This window comes from Platalea leucorodia (assembly GCF_965183815.1).
Source record: "Platalea leucorodia genome assembly, chromosome: 8".
In the NCBI taxonomy this organism is placed as follows: Eukaryota; Metazoa; Chordata; class Aves; order Pelecaniformes; family Threskiornithidae; genus Platalea; species Platalea leucorodia.
Genome location: NC_138830.1, coordinates 9,020,540 through 9,035,489, shown reverse-complemented (window position 1 = coordinate 9,035,489; position 14,950 = coordinate 9,020,540). Strand labels below are relative to the sequence as shown.

The window sequence follows — 14,950 nt, the reverse complement described above, 5'->3', positions numbered from 1 at the left end:
GGTAAGTCCCCGTAACGACACAGGCACCGAAGGGGAGAGCCGTTCCCTACCTCTCCTCCCCGTGTCCTGCTGCACCGACCCTTCACTCCCCCCTCTCCCCTGGGACCTGTCTCACTTCGCAATGATCCTGCTCAGGAATTTAAACCAGGACAAACCCTTTACCTACAAAAACCCAATTTCTGCCATTTCCCTTTTGCTAGAGGTAACACACATCTGACTCCCCCCGGGCCTGCTCAGGCCACGTAGGACCACAAAGCCCCTGCAGTAACTAAGGGATCTATCGCAGTACCTGCTACCATTTGCCTGCTCCAGTTCCCATTTTAATAACAGGCTCTCAAGGAAGAGGTTGGGTTGCTTTTTTCTTCTTGTCTTTTTAAAAAGCTTTTTTTTTTTCATGCTAAACATGTTTAAGTCTACAATAATTCTAATCTTTCAAAAAAAAAAATTATTTCACTTTAAAATAGGGTTGGGAGAAAAGAAGCAGCAAGACCAAAAGTTTACTGGTTCTTTTCAGCAACCTGCTAAACACTGGTACAGCAGTAACATCTGACTTGTGTTACCAAATAGCAACATAGATTAAAAAAAAAACCTAATCCATCTGTTTTTTCTCCAGTTTGTAAGACGAGACAGTTATTTAATTTAGGTCACATTCCATATATATTACTACTGATTTGGAATTTATGTTTAATTTTGATGTTGTGAAGATCATCTAATAAGCAATCCTCAACCAAACCTTATTAATAACAAGTTTCACTGGCACCTTCAGAAATAGTGAAACAAAATTGCAAAGTAAAAGCCACCTCTAAAACACCTATGAATTTAATTTCTCATATTCTGCACTTGAGAAGTTTTTCCTCAAAGTCAGAAAAGTAAAAAAAGAAAAAAAAAATCTCTAGGTATGGACAAGATGCAATTAAAGTGGCCCAGTGTTCCAGTAAAGACACAGAACTGAAGTGCCTCGTACCCAGTCACTCCAACGGACATGATCTGGCCAGGACTGTAAGATGCATCCACCTTTGATTACAAATCTCTGATATATTCTTGCATTCTTTGTGCTTATGCAGCGGTGAAATTGGAAGACTTTTAGTTTGGGGAGCAAAAACAACGTGATTTTATTTAGCTTGACTGATTTTGCTGTACTTGAAACAAATTGTGGGAATGTGCTGTTGCTGGACCACAGATCACAGCCGGTGGAGATCCACAGCTGGGGGTTTGGCTTTCCACCACCGACTGTCACGGCTGTCACTGAGAGGGGAAGAGACAGAGGAACGGGCTTCAGTGCCCACGGAAGCACCTGGTCACACTGTCCTCTTCTGGACACCTTCTTACTCCTTATGTCATGCAGACACTGTGTACACACCCACGTCCCCGCCAGTCAGTGAAAAGTTTGCTATTGATTCACTTTTTTCCTGAATCATACACTAAGAAAAGATCCACAGCCCCTTCCGGGAGTTTGGAACACAAAGCTCAGGATGCAATACTTCCAATATTGACAAGACAAGAAACAGAAAGGAAAAGAAAATCACGTACCTTTCAAAGGTATTTTTAATGGTTTTCTTTTTTCATAACGATGTACCATATACATCCAACAATGTCCAAGTGCCCTCTCTCTAGGCGTACAGTACACCTGCTGTACATCACTAAGGCACTCAGGAGGGAAGTCATTTTTGATAAATGCAACGGGAATGTTTCCACCACGCAGCATCAGTAATAAATTTCTGTAGCAGCTTGACCACAGGATTTAGCTTGTTTGATTTACGTAAGTCATACACCAACTCACTGGGAATTTGGCAAGTTTGTCATCACCAAATCACTTTCAAAGGCACTGATCATCTTTTCTTACACCTAGCTGGGAACAGTCACATTTTTTCCATGGATTTGGAAATTGAATGTTCGAATTTTAGTGACATAGAGGAACCAACGCTATCAATTCATTCCCTCAACATAACAACTGCCTTCCGAAGGCCTGCATGCCCTCTCCTTTTGAAACCTGTCTTTGTGTGCTAGCTGCTGCACTTTCCAGTTTACATCTTCAGGACTTAAGGCTTAGAGTATTGTGCGTTACTCTTAAGTCCTATCTTACAGCAATTTTTCATCAAGAAAGTACATTGAATGTAAATCGAAATGCTTTGAAACAGTGGAAATAAATTAAACAAATGTAATTTGTTTATAAAAATATTTTCTTATAAATCTTTAAAGCTTATAAAAGCCAGAAAATACATTTAAAAGAATCTCTGAAACATCTCATCCTTTGAGGTGTGGTTACAGTTCAGAAAGTGAGAAGAAACAAAGCCCACAGACACTTTACATTTATCTTCCCACAAGGAATGCCGCAGTACAACACGCGTAACCTACAAGTCAAAGTGCCTTTGACATCCTTCCTCAGGTCAACTCCCCGTGTTGGATCATTTCTGTTTGAAAATAAAGAGTTGAAACTTAGCTGACAATGCTGCTGTGTAGATAGACATGGCACAATTAGCTTTTCCATAGTTACCATATGGAAATTCGGATGTTGGTTATACCAGCAGCCATGACTCTGAAGCTAGAGCTCGGAGATATGTATGCAGTACATAGGTGCCATTTTTTAACAATTACTTTCTGAACTTAACATTTTCATATTGGGAGGGCAAGTGGTATCACATACAAACATACCACCATCTCAGCCACCCATTTTTTCAGTGATGTGGCATTTAAAAATACCTATATTCCTGTTTATTGATTATGGGATATGTCTCTGTAATAAAACTAAAATGACCTTACTAGTCCATCCAGTATTGAAACTGCATCAATGGGTCCTCTTGCACTTCCACGAAGACTGTCCTTCATCCTGTAGCTTTTTAAATTTTGGCCCAAGTAGGAACCACCACCCAAATCCCAGAATGACACAGATGACTGATTCCACGTAGTAACCATCCAGGGTAGTAACACAGGAACCACCAGCTTTTGTGCAGAGCTGAAACAGAGAAGCAGAATTGATGCATTAAGTAGTCTCTGGGACATACAGAAACACAGACTTTTAGAAAGCAGCCATTAGATAGCCACTGTTTTTTACCTGCTCTTGGTTATGACTAAATATATTTGTTTACTCTTCCTTGTTTCTTATGAAGTTAGTAAGAGAGGCTTTCAAGCTCACCATCAGTATGAAAAGTAACAAAACTGTTATAAAACATTTGGGAAATGGAGCATATTGGCCCAAGGGGCTAACTCTAGAAAACAGAAACTGTCTAGCTGTCTCATGCCGTCCTGGAGGTGCAATCACTGTTCTTAATCCGATGAAAAAAGATTTTTTTTTTTTTTCCCTAGCCATCCAAACTGCTTCTTCAGAAATTATACTCTTGCCTCCCACCACGCTGAATCTGCAAATAGACAGTACAGAACGCTGCATACTTCTGGGGAAAACACGCCCAGGATGTTTTTTAATTGCAGAACTGGAAGACAAAAACTCCAGCATTTAAAGGGTAAGTGTACAGCACACAATCATTTCTGCTATTGTTCCGCTTTCAATACTGCTATCATCCCAAGATAAATCCATCCTCTGAGCTGAGGTTCTGCCAGCATTTGCATTATTCTGAGACCTGTCAAGATCAGATTAGGAATAAGAAGGGAGTGGTGGTGGAACATTACCAACTGGGAGGATATGAAAAAAGATCAGACAAGTGAGGTGAAGGAGGAGGGACTTAAGTTCAGTAGAGGCTCACGGAACCTAATTAGCGGCAAGCCAATGAGAGACAGGCTGAAAAAGCACACACTGCAGAAGCAGTTTCCCCTCTGCAACTAGTAAAAACTGTAACTCCAGTTTAAATGAGTCCTGGTTGACTCCTAGAACACTTCGTTTGTTTAGAGAACCTCCAATCCCAAAAAGTCCTGGCATTCAAGAGTGAAATAAATCTCAGTCATGAGTATGGGGAAAAAAACCCAACAAAACCCCCCAAAACATTTCCACTCTTTGGAAGAGTCATGTTAAAATTTCTCATTTGTTCATGAGGAGGTGAATTTGAAACCTTGCTTTCCAGGCGGTTTTGCGTCCTGTTGTTTGATCTGTGTACTGTAGCACAGCATGTTCTTTGTTCTCTTCCAAAGGGCTCTACTGGCTGGGAAGGCAGCCAGTCACACCGCTCAGTTTCACGTGGAAAGTGATGATCAAAGACAGAGAGCAAAGTAATGTCACTGGAGAAGGTATCAAGGCATCCAGATAGGAAGCCCCCAGAAAGACAGAAGGAACAGAAACCTACCACAAAACTTAAGGGACTTGGGGGACAGACAGCCTGCCAAGGACAGAGCACCTAATTACACAACTCTGAACTTAGAAAAGTTTACTCTCAAAAATGTAACTACAGACTCCTTACACTGCAGAGAATGTGGCACCAATCTAGTGCTTCTGCCACCAGCTTTTCATCCCAGCCCAGAAAGAAACGGACAACTACTCTACAACTGTAAATCTTTGGTAAAAATGTTAGTTATTAAGAGTGTACAGATAAAAACAGACTTAATTTTATCAGACAGGAAAATTAGCTCAATCAGTGTGAATTTTTAAGTATAAGCTATGCAGTACAAAGGTTTTCAAAGGCAAAAAAATACTAAGAGAAGCAATTTCATTGAGAAATAACTGAACAGAGACCTTCACAGCCTCTGAAACTTACTTCTGCAGCAACTGTAGTTCCACAGGTCTGTTCCTGGGCTCCTGCACACTCTTTCACCGTTAGTGGGTCCACAAGCCAGAGTGCAACAGTGGAAGGCCAGTTCCCTCCCAGATTCGACACAGTGTTTAGGAGCGTCATGTAGGTCCCTCCAATCAGCGGATCGCTGACTTTGGCGTTGAAAGCCATTATTGCAACATACATGCTATACAGCGTGATCTATAGAAGAGGTAAGAAAACCCACAGGACAGTAAGGTCTCTCAGATACAGACAATGACAACTAAAAACTCTAACACAAAAACTATTCTAAGAGATCACTTGAAGTTAGCAACATTGGTGGAAGAATAATCCCAACAGCTTAAAATTGCACAAGAATGAAATTACTTCTGCAGTCTGTCTCTCTACTAATACCAAGAAGTCGCCTTGCCACTTGTCTCAAGTCATGCTGAAATGGACCCTGCCTCCCATGCATTGGAATGACTCAGGTTATCAAACTGATAAGTATGATAAGGTCAGATAAAATAGCCAGATAAAAATAACACTTCTGCATTTAAAATCAACTCTCAAGGTATTGCATACATTTTAGTTCTGATCCAAAGCCCAGTTTGTATCAGGCAATTGTTTTCCAGGCCTTTGGATCAGATCCATTATGATGTTTCTCCAAAATCAATAAAGTATTTTTTCTAGGATCCACATAATGGATCTGCACAATGTGCACAATCATCATCATGCCTATGAAACTCAGTCAGAACGCTGGGATTTCTCCAACTCCACCATGCTTTTGAGCTTCTGGTTTTGGGGAAAAAAATCTCGTCAACGAAAGCAGATCTGGTCAACTAAACGTAACTTCATAGAAGATGTTCAATGGAGCACATTGAAGAGAGACAAATAATATTGGCAAGAGTATCAAAAGTAAATATAGCCATATAGCACAGCAGGTCAGACTTAGAGGAATGCTAGTATAACTAAGGACAAAAGCAAATAATGGCATTTATAGTCCTCTTGTTGATTGATACGAAATGCCCTCCTGTCCCCCTCCCTTCCCACATGCAGTGTATGTTACCTGATGTAAAGCATAACTCAACAATACTACAACATAGTAGTAGACAGGAAATCCTCCTTCATGTTTTACTTTAGGAGTCCACCATACCAAAAAGGCAAATTCCAGACCAAGCAGTAATCTGGAGGAATAAGAAAGATAATTTGTAATTCAAGTAATTCTCCCCATGTGTTTCCTTGATACAAAGCAACTACTGAACATTTATAAATACAGAATATATTAAAATAGTTTATACCTAAATAGTTAAAACTACTTCTATCTTAGATAGAATTAGATATTAAACATTTGACAAGCACTGAAATGGTAAACATTTTATACCTAAACAATTCTGTCTTCCATATTAACATCACTACTAGATCTCCTATACTAGTTTTATCCCCTGCCCCTTCACACAGAAATTTATTTTTTGTAGAAAGCAACGCACACGATATCTAACAAAATTCAACTGGAGCAAGATCTACTCTTTTCTTTTTTTTTTGGCAAAAACATACATAGTCGCATAAGAACACATTAAAGTAACGCCTACCTGTTACAGACATGTTACATGATTTACTGAGTAACAGCATTAGGCAATTTGCTGGATTCACTGGTTTTAGAATTCCATAAGCAAACTCCTATATAAAACACTTAACACAGAAATGAAATGTCTCCTTGTCCATATCAAACTAATTCAGCTTCTTTTACTCCCAGTTACCTCAGTAAAGCATACATTCAGTAGATGCACCAAATTACTTGTCAGTGCGTTCTGCCACTCTTACATTGGGACGCACGTGTAATTTTACAGATACAGTCCTGGATCTAGTCAGAGCGATTCATGAATAAGGAACTATCGACACTGGAGCAGGAGAGTACTGCTCTAATGCTGTTGTATATGCATCTTAAAAACACCTCATGTTCCCCTTTCTTACATGTGTTACTACATGAATCGTCTTTAAGGCACAAGACAGAGAGAGTTCAACTTCCTATGAGAATTCTGACATACTTTCTTGTATCTGGAAGTTTAAGAGTTACACAAGAAATCCTATGCTTCATCTGAATACACAAATCACTACATTTCTGTCAAACAAGATTTGTTTCTTTTTACCTAAAAGGCATAGCTTTGTAAAATGTGTTCAGTGGCTGGGGGCCTGCTGTGTATTTGCTGATAATCAGAGGCAATATTATCTGTAAAGGAACCATTGGAACGGCTAGCAGAGCTAAGTGCTCTTTTGGGACGCCCTCTTCCACCAGTTTGAGTCCTGTTACAGCATCTGCTGCTGAAAATCCAACCTGCAATATAAGTTAGACAAAATAAACTGGGGAAAGCAGTGACAGTTTGGCCAGAAATTCAGTTTACGCAGTATTAAGTAAATTGAGAAACGTGATAGAGTACAATTCACTTTTGCATCTCATTTGATTTCCTAATCCGTTTTGAAACGTGTTCTACACTTGCACTCTCTTCTTGCCATCAGTGCCAAAACTATACCAAGAACATGAAACACAGCAATGATGTTCATGCCTGTGCCTTAATTGCTGTCGGTATCCACGATGGCCAACAAGACGCTGTGGAAACCTAGTTTGTACAGAGTTGCAGATTCTGGGAACAGTATTTACGTTAAAAGAAACATTTTTGGTACTTTTAAACGCAGACTACACAAACAGCCTAGCTGTTTAAAAATGTTTAAAAACAAATTACTTAAATACTAGATTGCAATCAAACTTCTCTTTAATGCTTGGGTAAACACTTAGAAAAGCTCAAAAAAATGTTTTCTGTTGTACAGCCTTACTTAGCAGGATGATATGAGCAACTTTGTTTCAAATTTCATGTGAAAGTTTGGAACTCTGATGACAACCCCTAGCACAACTAAGAACTCACTAACACCACAGGGACTCAGCAACCTTTCAGACACTCATATCATCAGCATCTAACAATTCATACATGTATTTACTTACTTTTGCTGTGAGAATCAAGAGACAGAAAGTAAGAACTGCCGGCATCTTGATTATTGAGAATAGCAGCCTGTATGTATCAGTGATGCCTTTTGTTTCTTCTTTTGTTGGTATTAGTTCCTTGTTTTCCTTTTTCAAAAGGGCAACCAGTGTAGTAGTAATTAAAAAGACAGCTCCCCAGAAAAACAGGAAATCTGGAGGGGAAAAAAAAAAAAATTAAAATTAAAAAAATCTTTCTAGCAGCCACCATCAACACTTCAATAACAATCCACTGAGTATCTAAAATGCAGTTATTTTGCAACAATATAAACGTAATAATCAAAAACGGAATAAAAATATCACTCATTGACACTCCTAAAAACAAGCAACAAAAGCAAACCACAAACACATAACTACATGCCATAGCTCTTCCCTGCCCCTCGCTCTATAACCACGTTTGCTTGAGATCTAAGAGCAGCACCAAACCAGGTCTCTTCCCTGGTGTTCTGTGTATTACTGCCACAATGAGCATGTCGGAGCAGAAACAGAAAGGAAAATGTTGAAGGATTACACATACAACCACCAAAAGCCGATCAAGGAGGAAAAAAACCACATTTAATAGTTACAAGACGGGGAAAAAAACTTCAGAGGAAGAAGTCATTCACAACTCTCCAGCTGATTTACCATGTAGTCATGTAACTATTCTGTGCCTCAGTTCTATGCTCTCTATATAATATCTACCTACCAGCTGAAGGAAACAAAGATTTATACTTATGAGTGTAAAGATGTCCTGATGAAAGTTCTTAGACAGTTGTCAACTAGAGAGTCACTCAAATATGTCTAAGTGGCTATTACACTTGCTAACTCTTAAGTGCTCTATTTTAAGCAGATATAATATTTTCTAAATTGTGGATTTGAAGGCAGCAATAGTAAAAACACGCCGATATTTTATGGCAAGTACTTTTTGAGTTAGTGAATGGATTAATCTAAGATAATCCTGTCCTCTACCTTTACGAAAGAGTCAAGAAAGAACTCGGTAACACGCAGAGGGTAAGACAGAAGTAGCCTTTTATCTTCCTGATCATGAGCAACTCCAGGAGCCTCATGGTGACTTGAAAGTAAGCAGCGAGGGCTGGTGAAAGGGCAAAGACAGTGCAAAGGTATAGGCAATTACTAGCTGCTTCTTATGCACAGGAAGAGAACAAGCACGACAAGCATGGAAGAAAACATGGAAAGACTACTTTAGCTATAACCTAGCATTCTCAGCGTAAAAGAAAAAAAGGCATTTCAAACCATTTTCTGCTGCTTCCACATCAGTTACTTTTACCTTTTCTAAAGAAAAGGAGAGAGCATCTCATAACCAATGCTGTCAGATTGCTCTCTCCTCTGTTAGCAAAAAGTACATATATTTTTAAGTAAAAGATGAGTTTTCAGAGAGTCATGCTGATCACAGCTGTTGTCTACAAAAGACATACAGCAGTGGTACTCTAATAATAGCACTAAGCATTATCACCGCAGTGAGAGACCTACAGTGCGAGGACAGGAATAGAAATAGCTTTGAACACCATCGCATGAATACTCCTGATCAGGTCAGCCCTGTCAGCTGCAATACAGCAATGGCTGGATTAGGGGAAAAAAACAAAACAAAACCAAACCACAAAAGCAAAGCCAGCAGCCATATAGTCTACAAGGCTACAAGCAAAAGAACTTAAAAATTATAGTTTACACAAGGAATTTCTAGCATAAAGTTTCTGGTGCCACCAGTGCTGCCTGGCCCTAACCCTATTTTGTCTCTGCCTCTATACTAATACTAGCAAAATAAACCATTGTGTCAGGGCAAAGCAAACTTTTGAACTAGATCAGGGACAGACCAGGCTGATAAAAATAACCAGCAACGAGGTGTGCATGGGGGGACAGGTGCTTCATCACAACAGCTTTAAGTAATTCTAAAACTACACATCTCTTCCCAGGAAAAAGGGTGCGCCACAGTCGCTGGCCCAGGTAAGTCTGGGCTGCCTTGAAGGGGCACCTTCTTCCCGCACTCACACTTTACCTCTCTTCCTTCACGCTGGGACAGGCACACATGCGACTGCATGGCAAACAACTAATGCTGTTGCTTCTCAACAACTTGAAGTTCACTTGGGATCATGAAGCGTTGACTTGTTCTTTCCCTAGCATCAGCACTCAGCCTACGACAAAAGCGTTCAGAGATCTGAACTGGCAGAAAACTTTTCACCTTTTCAAACTGCAAAGTTTTCTCCTGCTTTAAGTGCCCGAACCGGCTCACCACAAGCCCCATTAAAACCAGCGCTAGCACCAGACAGCCACTCTCCTCATTCCAGTGAGCAGGTTTACAGTACTGCTCTACAGTTGCTTCAGGAGAAATGCAGACACAGCAAATTGTGGCATACAGTCACATGAACAAGGGAACAGAAATTTCTTGCAGCTGGTTTTACCAAACAAAACCCCATATCCTGCAACTATAGTGTCAGAGCTGTTTGCTTTTCTTACTCCTTCCAGGTTAGTACTCCAGGACAAGTTAAACAGGTTGCGTTGGTGGTTTTTTGGGTTTGGGATAATTTTTTTTTTTCCCAAAGACAGCACTCTTGTAATAGTAACAAATCCATTTATACAAACAGTACTGAGAAAAAAAAAAAAAAGACAACAAAAAACCTCGACAGTGGAGGTAAGTATAGACAAACCAAGCTCTCTTAACTACACCAGTGATTTGCAAGTTGCATCAGCAGTAAAAGACGTCAGACTGCCCCTGGAGCAAGAGGGAAGAGACACGCCAGCACTGATGAACTACAGAGCAAGGGAAAACAAAGGAAAGCAATAAACCAGCAGGGTTAATTTGAGGACTACTCTATGCTTGTTGACATATAGACCAGACATAGGGTTATCAACTGAAAGGAAAGAGGAAGACTAGTCAGCAACTGTGATAGCTGCATAGACAGAATAAGTACAGCAGTCTTGGAAACTGATATCTTGATTTATCAATAAGATAAGTACAGGATAGAAAGCGAAAACTAGCCTTTAAAGAACAATTCAACTCCGTTTTGGCATACCTTTTGGCATCTTACATGACACAGGCAGAGCAATCAATGTAAGAGACGGAAAGAAACTAAACCCATGAAAATTTACTGTTCATTGCTAGCCAGGGTCACTTTGAGACTGCAACCAGAAGTGGTGCCAGTTTTTCCTGTCCTCCCATAAGCTGAGCTGCCTAAACTCAACCTTGCAACCAAAACATGTACATTTTAAGCATCTTCTAGGTAATACGCCTAACATCAACCACCACATATAACTCTTCTGAAAAAAAACCCAAACAACCCAAAACACACCAAACAGAAGACATCTCTATACTAACAGCTAGTTAGGGTTGGATTACCAGAATCCATTTAATTCATTAAAGAGAAAAACAAAATCCCCCTTTACTACAATAAGGCCTTCCTTCACAAATTGATTATGCGGTCAACCCGGAACACTTGTCATTTCTACTTCCATGAACAATACCATCTTGGAAGAGTTAATTTTTTTTTTTAATTTCCTCTTTCCTTCCTCCCAGAAGGAGATGTTCTTAAATGGCCTCCTTAAAGAGAGGCAAAGCTTTTGGTTTGTTTGGGTTTTTTTTAAACAATAATCTATTCCATGGTCATTAAACTAGGGAAAAAAAAATTGTCTCCAGAATGCTTAGGTCAGCCAAGATAATGACAAGGCAGGTTTCCCACACTCCTAACCCCAAGGAAGCCTGGAAGTTCAGTGCATGTAGTAGTGGACTCTGCCAGCCTCCTGGCAGGCTGTGCTTGCTCATGGGCAGGGGACAAACCAACCCTGCTCATTTCACAGTGCCAAACCACTGCTTGCTCTGAACGGAGCTTTGATCCAGGCTCAGGGAAGAAGCAGACCCATCCCAGCATCAGCACACACAGGCCGGCAGCACCCAGGCAGTACCTGAGAGGGTAACAATCCCTTGGGGCTGGGGCTGGAACCGCAGGTACTTGTTACAGAAGGAGGCCGACTCGAGGGCCAGGAATAGGACGTTGCCCAGGAAGTAGCCGGCCGTCTGGCCCACGGAGTTGCAGGTGGAGGCGTAGCCCACGTTCTCCCTGGACAACATGGTCAGGGCCCAGCCATCCACCGCAATGTCCTGCGTCGCCGCCAGGAACTCGAAGAGGAAGAAAGTCACAGTGAGGGCCACCACGTCGGGGCCCCGGCCCTCCCCGTCGCCCAGCAGCACGTCCACCTGGGTAGACATGTAGATCATGAAGACCCCCAGGACGTACTGCGTGGGCACCAGCCAGGACTTGCGGCGGCCAAAGCCCCGCAGGTAGACGGCGTCCACCAAGGGGGCCCAGAGCAGCTTGAGGCTGAAGGGCCAGAAGACGAAGCTGAAGAAGGCCTGGTCGGTGTAGCTGGCGTTCTTGCTCTGCAGGATGAGGGGGACGCTGCCCGCCAGCCCCAGCGGGATGCCCTGCAGCACGTACAGCACCAGCAGCAGCAGGATGTTGCCCAGCTCCGCCCGGTACCCCCGCGCCCCTCGCAAGCCCGGCTCCGGCGGCAGCAGCGCCTCGGCCTCGCCGCCCGGCAGCCCGTCCTCGCAGAGCGCCAGGGCGGGCGGCGCCTCGCTGCTCACGTCCAGGCAGTGGTGGTGGCTCCCGGCCCGGCGCTGCCGGCCGCCCTCCTTGGCCGCGATAGCGGGCGACATGGCTCCGCCGGCGGCGGCCCGGGGGCCGCGCTGCGCCCAGGCGGGAGCGGACGCCGCCGCCCGCCGCTGAGGAGACGCCGCGCACCGGACCGGCCGCCGCCACCCGCCGCCGCCGCCACGCCCCTTCCGGGCACGCGGGCGCCCGCGGCAGGCGTGGCTGCGCTTCATTGGTGCCCCGCAGAGCTACGTCAGGCGGCCGCCCCGCCCCGTGCCGCTCAGCCCTGACGGAGCGGCCCCGCCCCGCCGGGCGGCAGGCGGCCGTGGGCCCTCCGGACCCCGCAGCAGCTGCCTCTCGGCGGGGAGAGGGGAGCTGCCGGGCTCCTCCGAGCCGCCCCCGCCCCGCTCCGGCGGGCAGCCGGTCCTGCGGGGCTGGGAGAGCAGTCGGTGTTCGGCGTGTTTGACACCGGGGCGCGCACCAACCCCCGGGTGCTCTCGTGACGTTCGTCAGCGAGTGTGGGCCGCCGCAGGCTGGTGAACGGCGTGGTGAAATGGTCAGTAAATAGCAGGTGAACAATAAAAATTAAGTTCCTTTTTTTTGTTGTTTGGCTCTCCTAACAGAAATAAAACTCAGTAAGAACCACGGTAAGCGAATGTTACTTTCCCCCCCATTCTTTTATGCATTATTTATACAGTTACACGATAATTAGACCATCAGAAACACATTGTGTGTGTCTCGCTTCTGTTTTTAATACTTAAAGTATCCTACCACTTTTTTTTTTTTTTACTTGTTGAAAGACCCGCCACAGCCACAACGCAATTAAAACATTTAGAACAAAAATTGCACGCTGATATTATCCTTAGGGCAAAATTGCTTGGAATCTGACAGCGGAACCAGATACCGGTTCGTAATTCCACGCGTAACGTGGATTCGGTCATCCAGTATAAACTCACACCTTTCCTCGTTTCCCTCTCTTGAAGTGAGAAGACTAATGGTTTTAAAAGTTCAGAGAAGGGTTTCCAAAATATTTTGGGAACGTTACCGGGAGGCTTTCAGTGATGTAGTTACCTTCACGAGCGTCTTTTAAGACTTTTCCCCCCGAGCAGAAATAGAGGATGCGCTTTAGACCACACAACATTGACACGCAGAAGAACACTGATTGCACAGCCTCAGTTTCTGCCTCGGCTTGCGCCCCTGAAGCGGGCTGAAGGAGCCCCAGGAGCTCCAACGCCGTCAGCTGGGTTCGGCTGGCGGCGACGCGCACGGCGTTTTTGAGCTGCAGGAGCCCTGCGGGCGTCCCGGCCTTAAACCCGCACGGAGCCCGGCGCGGGGAGGAGGCCGGCCCGCGGCCGCTGCCCCCTTGCCCTGCCCGGCCCCCCAAACCCCGCTTTCCCACCCCGAGGCCCCCCGCCGGGCCCGGCCCCGCGCTCCGCCCCTTCCGCCGGAGCGGGGCCGGGCCGGGGCGGCTCCTCCTCCCCGCGGCGGAGGCGCAGCCGGGCGGCATTAGCTCATCTCGGCGCGGCGGCGGCAGCGGCGGCTCCTCGCGGCCCTTTCTTCCCGCTCCCCGCCTCGGAGCCGCCCGCCCGCCCGTCGCTTCCCGCCGGTCGGAGGCGGCGCCGCGGCCCCGGCAGCCCCCATGGCCCTCTGCAACGGAGACGCCAAGGTCAGTGCCGCCGCGCTCCCCCCGCCGCGGCCCGGGACGCTGCCCGCCGCCCGCCCGGGCCTGACCGGGCGCTTTGTGCCGCCGCTGCCGGGCCCGGCCGCCGCCTCGGCCGGCGGGCACATGGCGCGGCAGGGCCTGGCCTTCCCCGGGGGCTGCGGGCGGCCCTGCGGCGCGGAGCAGGCCGGGGTCCGCTGTGGCGGCGGCGGCGGCGCGGGGAGCGGGGCCGGGCGGCCGTGGGTGTGGGGAGCCCGGGGGCCGGTGCCTGCCTGCGCGGGCAGCTGCCCGCCTCCCCTGCCGCCCGCGCCCCCTGCCCGCTCCGTCACCGCAGCGGTCGCTCTGAGGAAATTAATTAATTTCACAATCTGGATTTTGATAGCATTTTTTTAAACGTTGGCTCACGGTGTGGCCGAGCCCGCCGGGGCCGGGTCTGTTCAGCGCCTTGCACGGCCTGGGCCGCCTCCGGGGCAAAACCAAAACGGGGCTCGCCGGGGGTACGGCCAGCACCTTTCCTAGCAGCTAGCCACACTGCTTGGCCGTCGTGTCCCAATGACAGCGGTCACTCATTTGGTCAACTTGAGGGAGAAGTTGGTTTGCTCGATTGCCACAGGAGTGGGCAGGCTTGCCCGCACCAGCCCTCGTGCGGGGCCCGCTACCGCCGTCCCGCTGACCCCTCGGCGTCGCCCCGTGTCCAGTTTGCAGCAACAGTGGCAAAAAACATGTGCGTCGGCGTAGCTCTTGCATGCCGGGATGGCAAAGTGACTCGTGTGCCTTAATGAAGCTGAAGTTTTTTCTTGATAATGAAAATTCTGAACGAAAACCCTACAAGTCGTCTCAAGCTGCTTCTGTAGTAGGATAGAAGGCTTGTTCTAGAGTTTTTATCTAGTTTGCAAGAAAATGTAACTCTAAGGGTTATTTTTAAGTGCTCAGTTGGTCCCTCCTTAAGTTTTCTGACGTGCTTTTCCCTGACCATCAACGCAATCACCTTTCCTGGCCGAGGCTGCTCTTGAGGGCTCCTCTTCGGTGGGCTGGTCGCAGC

At 45.8% G+C, this 14,950-nt stretch overlaps 2 protein-coding genes across 4 annotated transcripts in view; one reads left to right on the top strand and one right to left on the bottom strand.

The window, feature by feature from the left end:
* Window positions 1-897: 897 nt before the first annotated feature.
* On the bottom strand, window positions 898-12,316 carry SLC33A1 (solute carrier family 33 member 1). 2 transcript variants are annotated; one of them, XM_082320498.1, is made up of 7 exons: window positions 11,560-12,316; window positions 7,630-7,820; window positions 6,782-6,966; window positions 5,701-5,818; window positions 4,641-4,856; window positions 2,761-2,953; window positions 898-2,411 (listed from the first exon to the last, which is right to left on the bottom strand). In XM_082320498.1, exons 1-6 carry the CDS (start codon window positions 12,311-12,313, stop codon window positions 2,786-2,788), a joined length of 1,632 nt encoding a protein of 543 aa, XP_082176624.1. In that variant the 5' UTR covers window positions 12,314-12,316; the 3' UTR covers window positions 898-2,411; window positions 2,761-2,785. The 2 variants fall into 2 exon arrangements, with proteins under 2 accessions (XP_082176624.1, XP_082176623.1); XM_082320497.1 differs by having other exon boundaries at window positions 898-2,953.
* A 1,445-nt stretch (window positions 12,317-13,761) lies between these two features.
* GMPS (guanine monophosphate synthase) overlaps window positions 13,762-14,950 on the top strand; it is a 31,349-nt gene continuing 30,160 nt past the window's right edge. For both annotated transcript variants that reach the window (XM_082319750.1, XM_082319751.1), the window contains exon 1: window positions 13,762-13,914. In XM_082319750.1, the coding sequence (XP_082175876.1) occupies window positions 13,888-13,914 (27 nt within the window). In that variant the 5' untranslated portion in view covers window positions 13,762-13,887. The remainder of the gene's footprint in view (window positions 13,915-14,950) is intronic.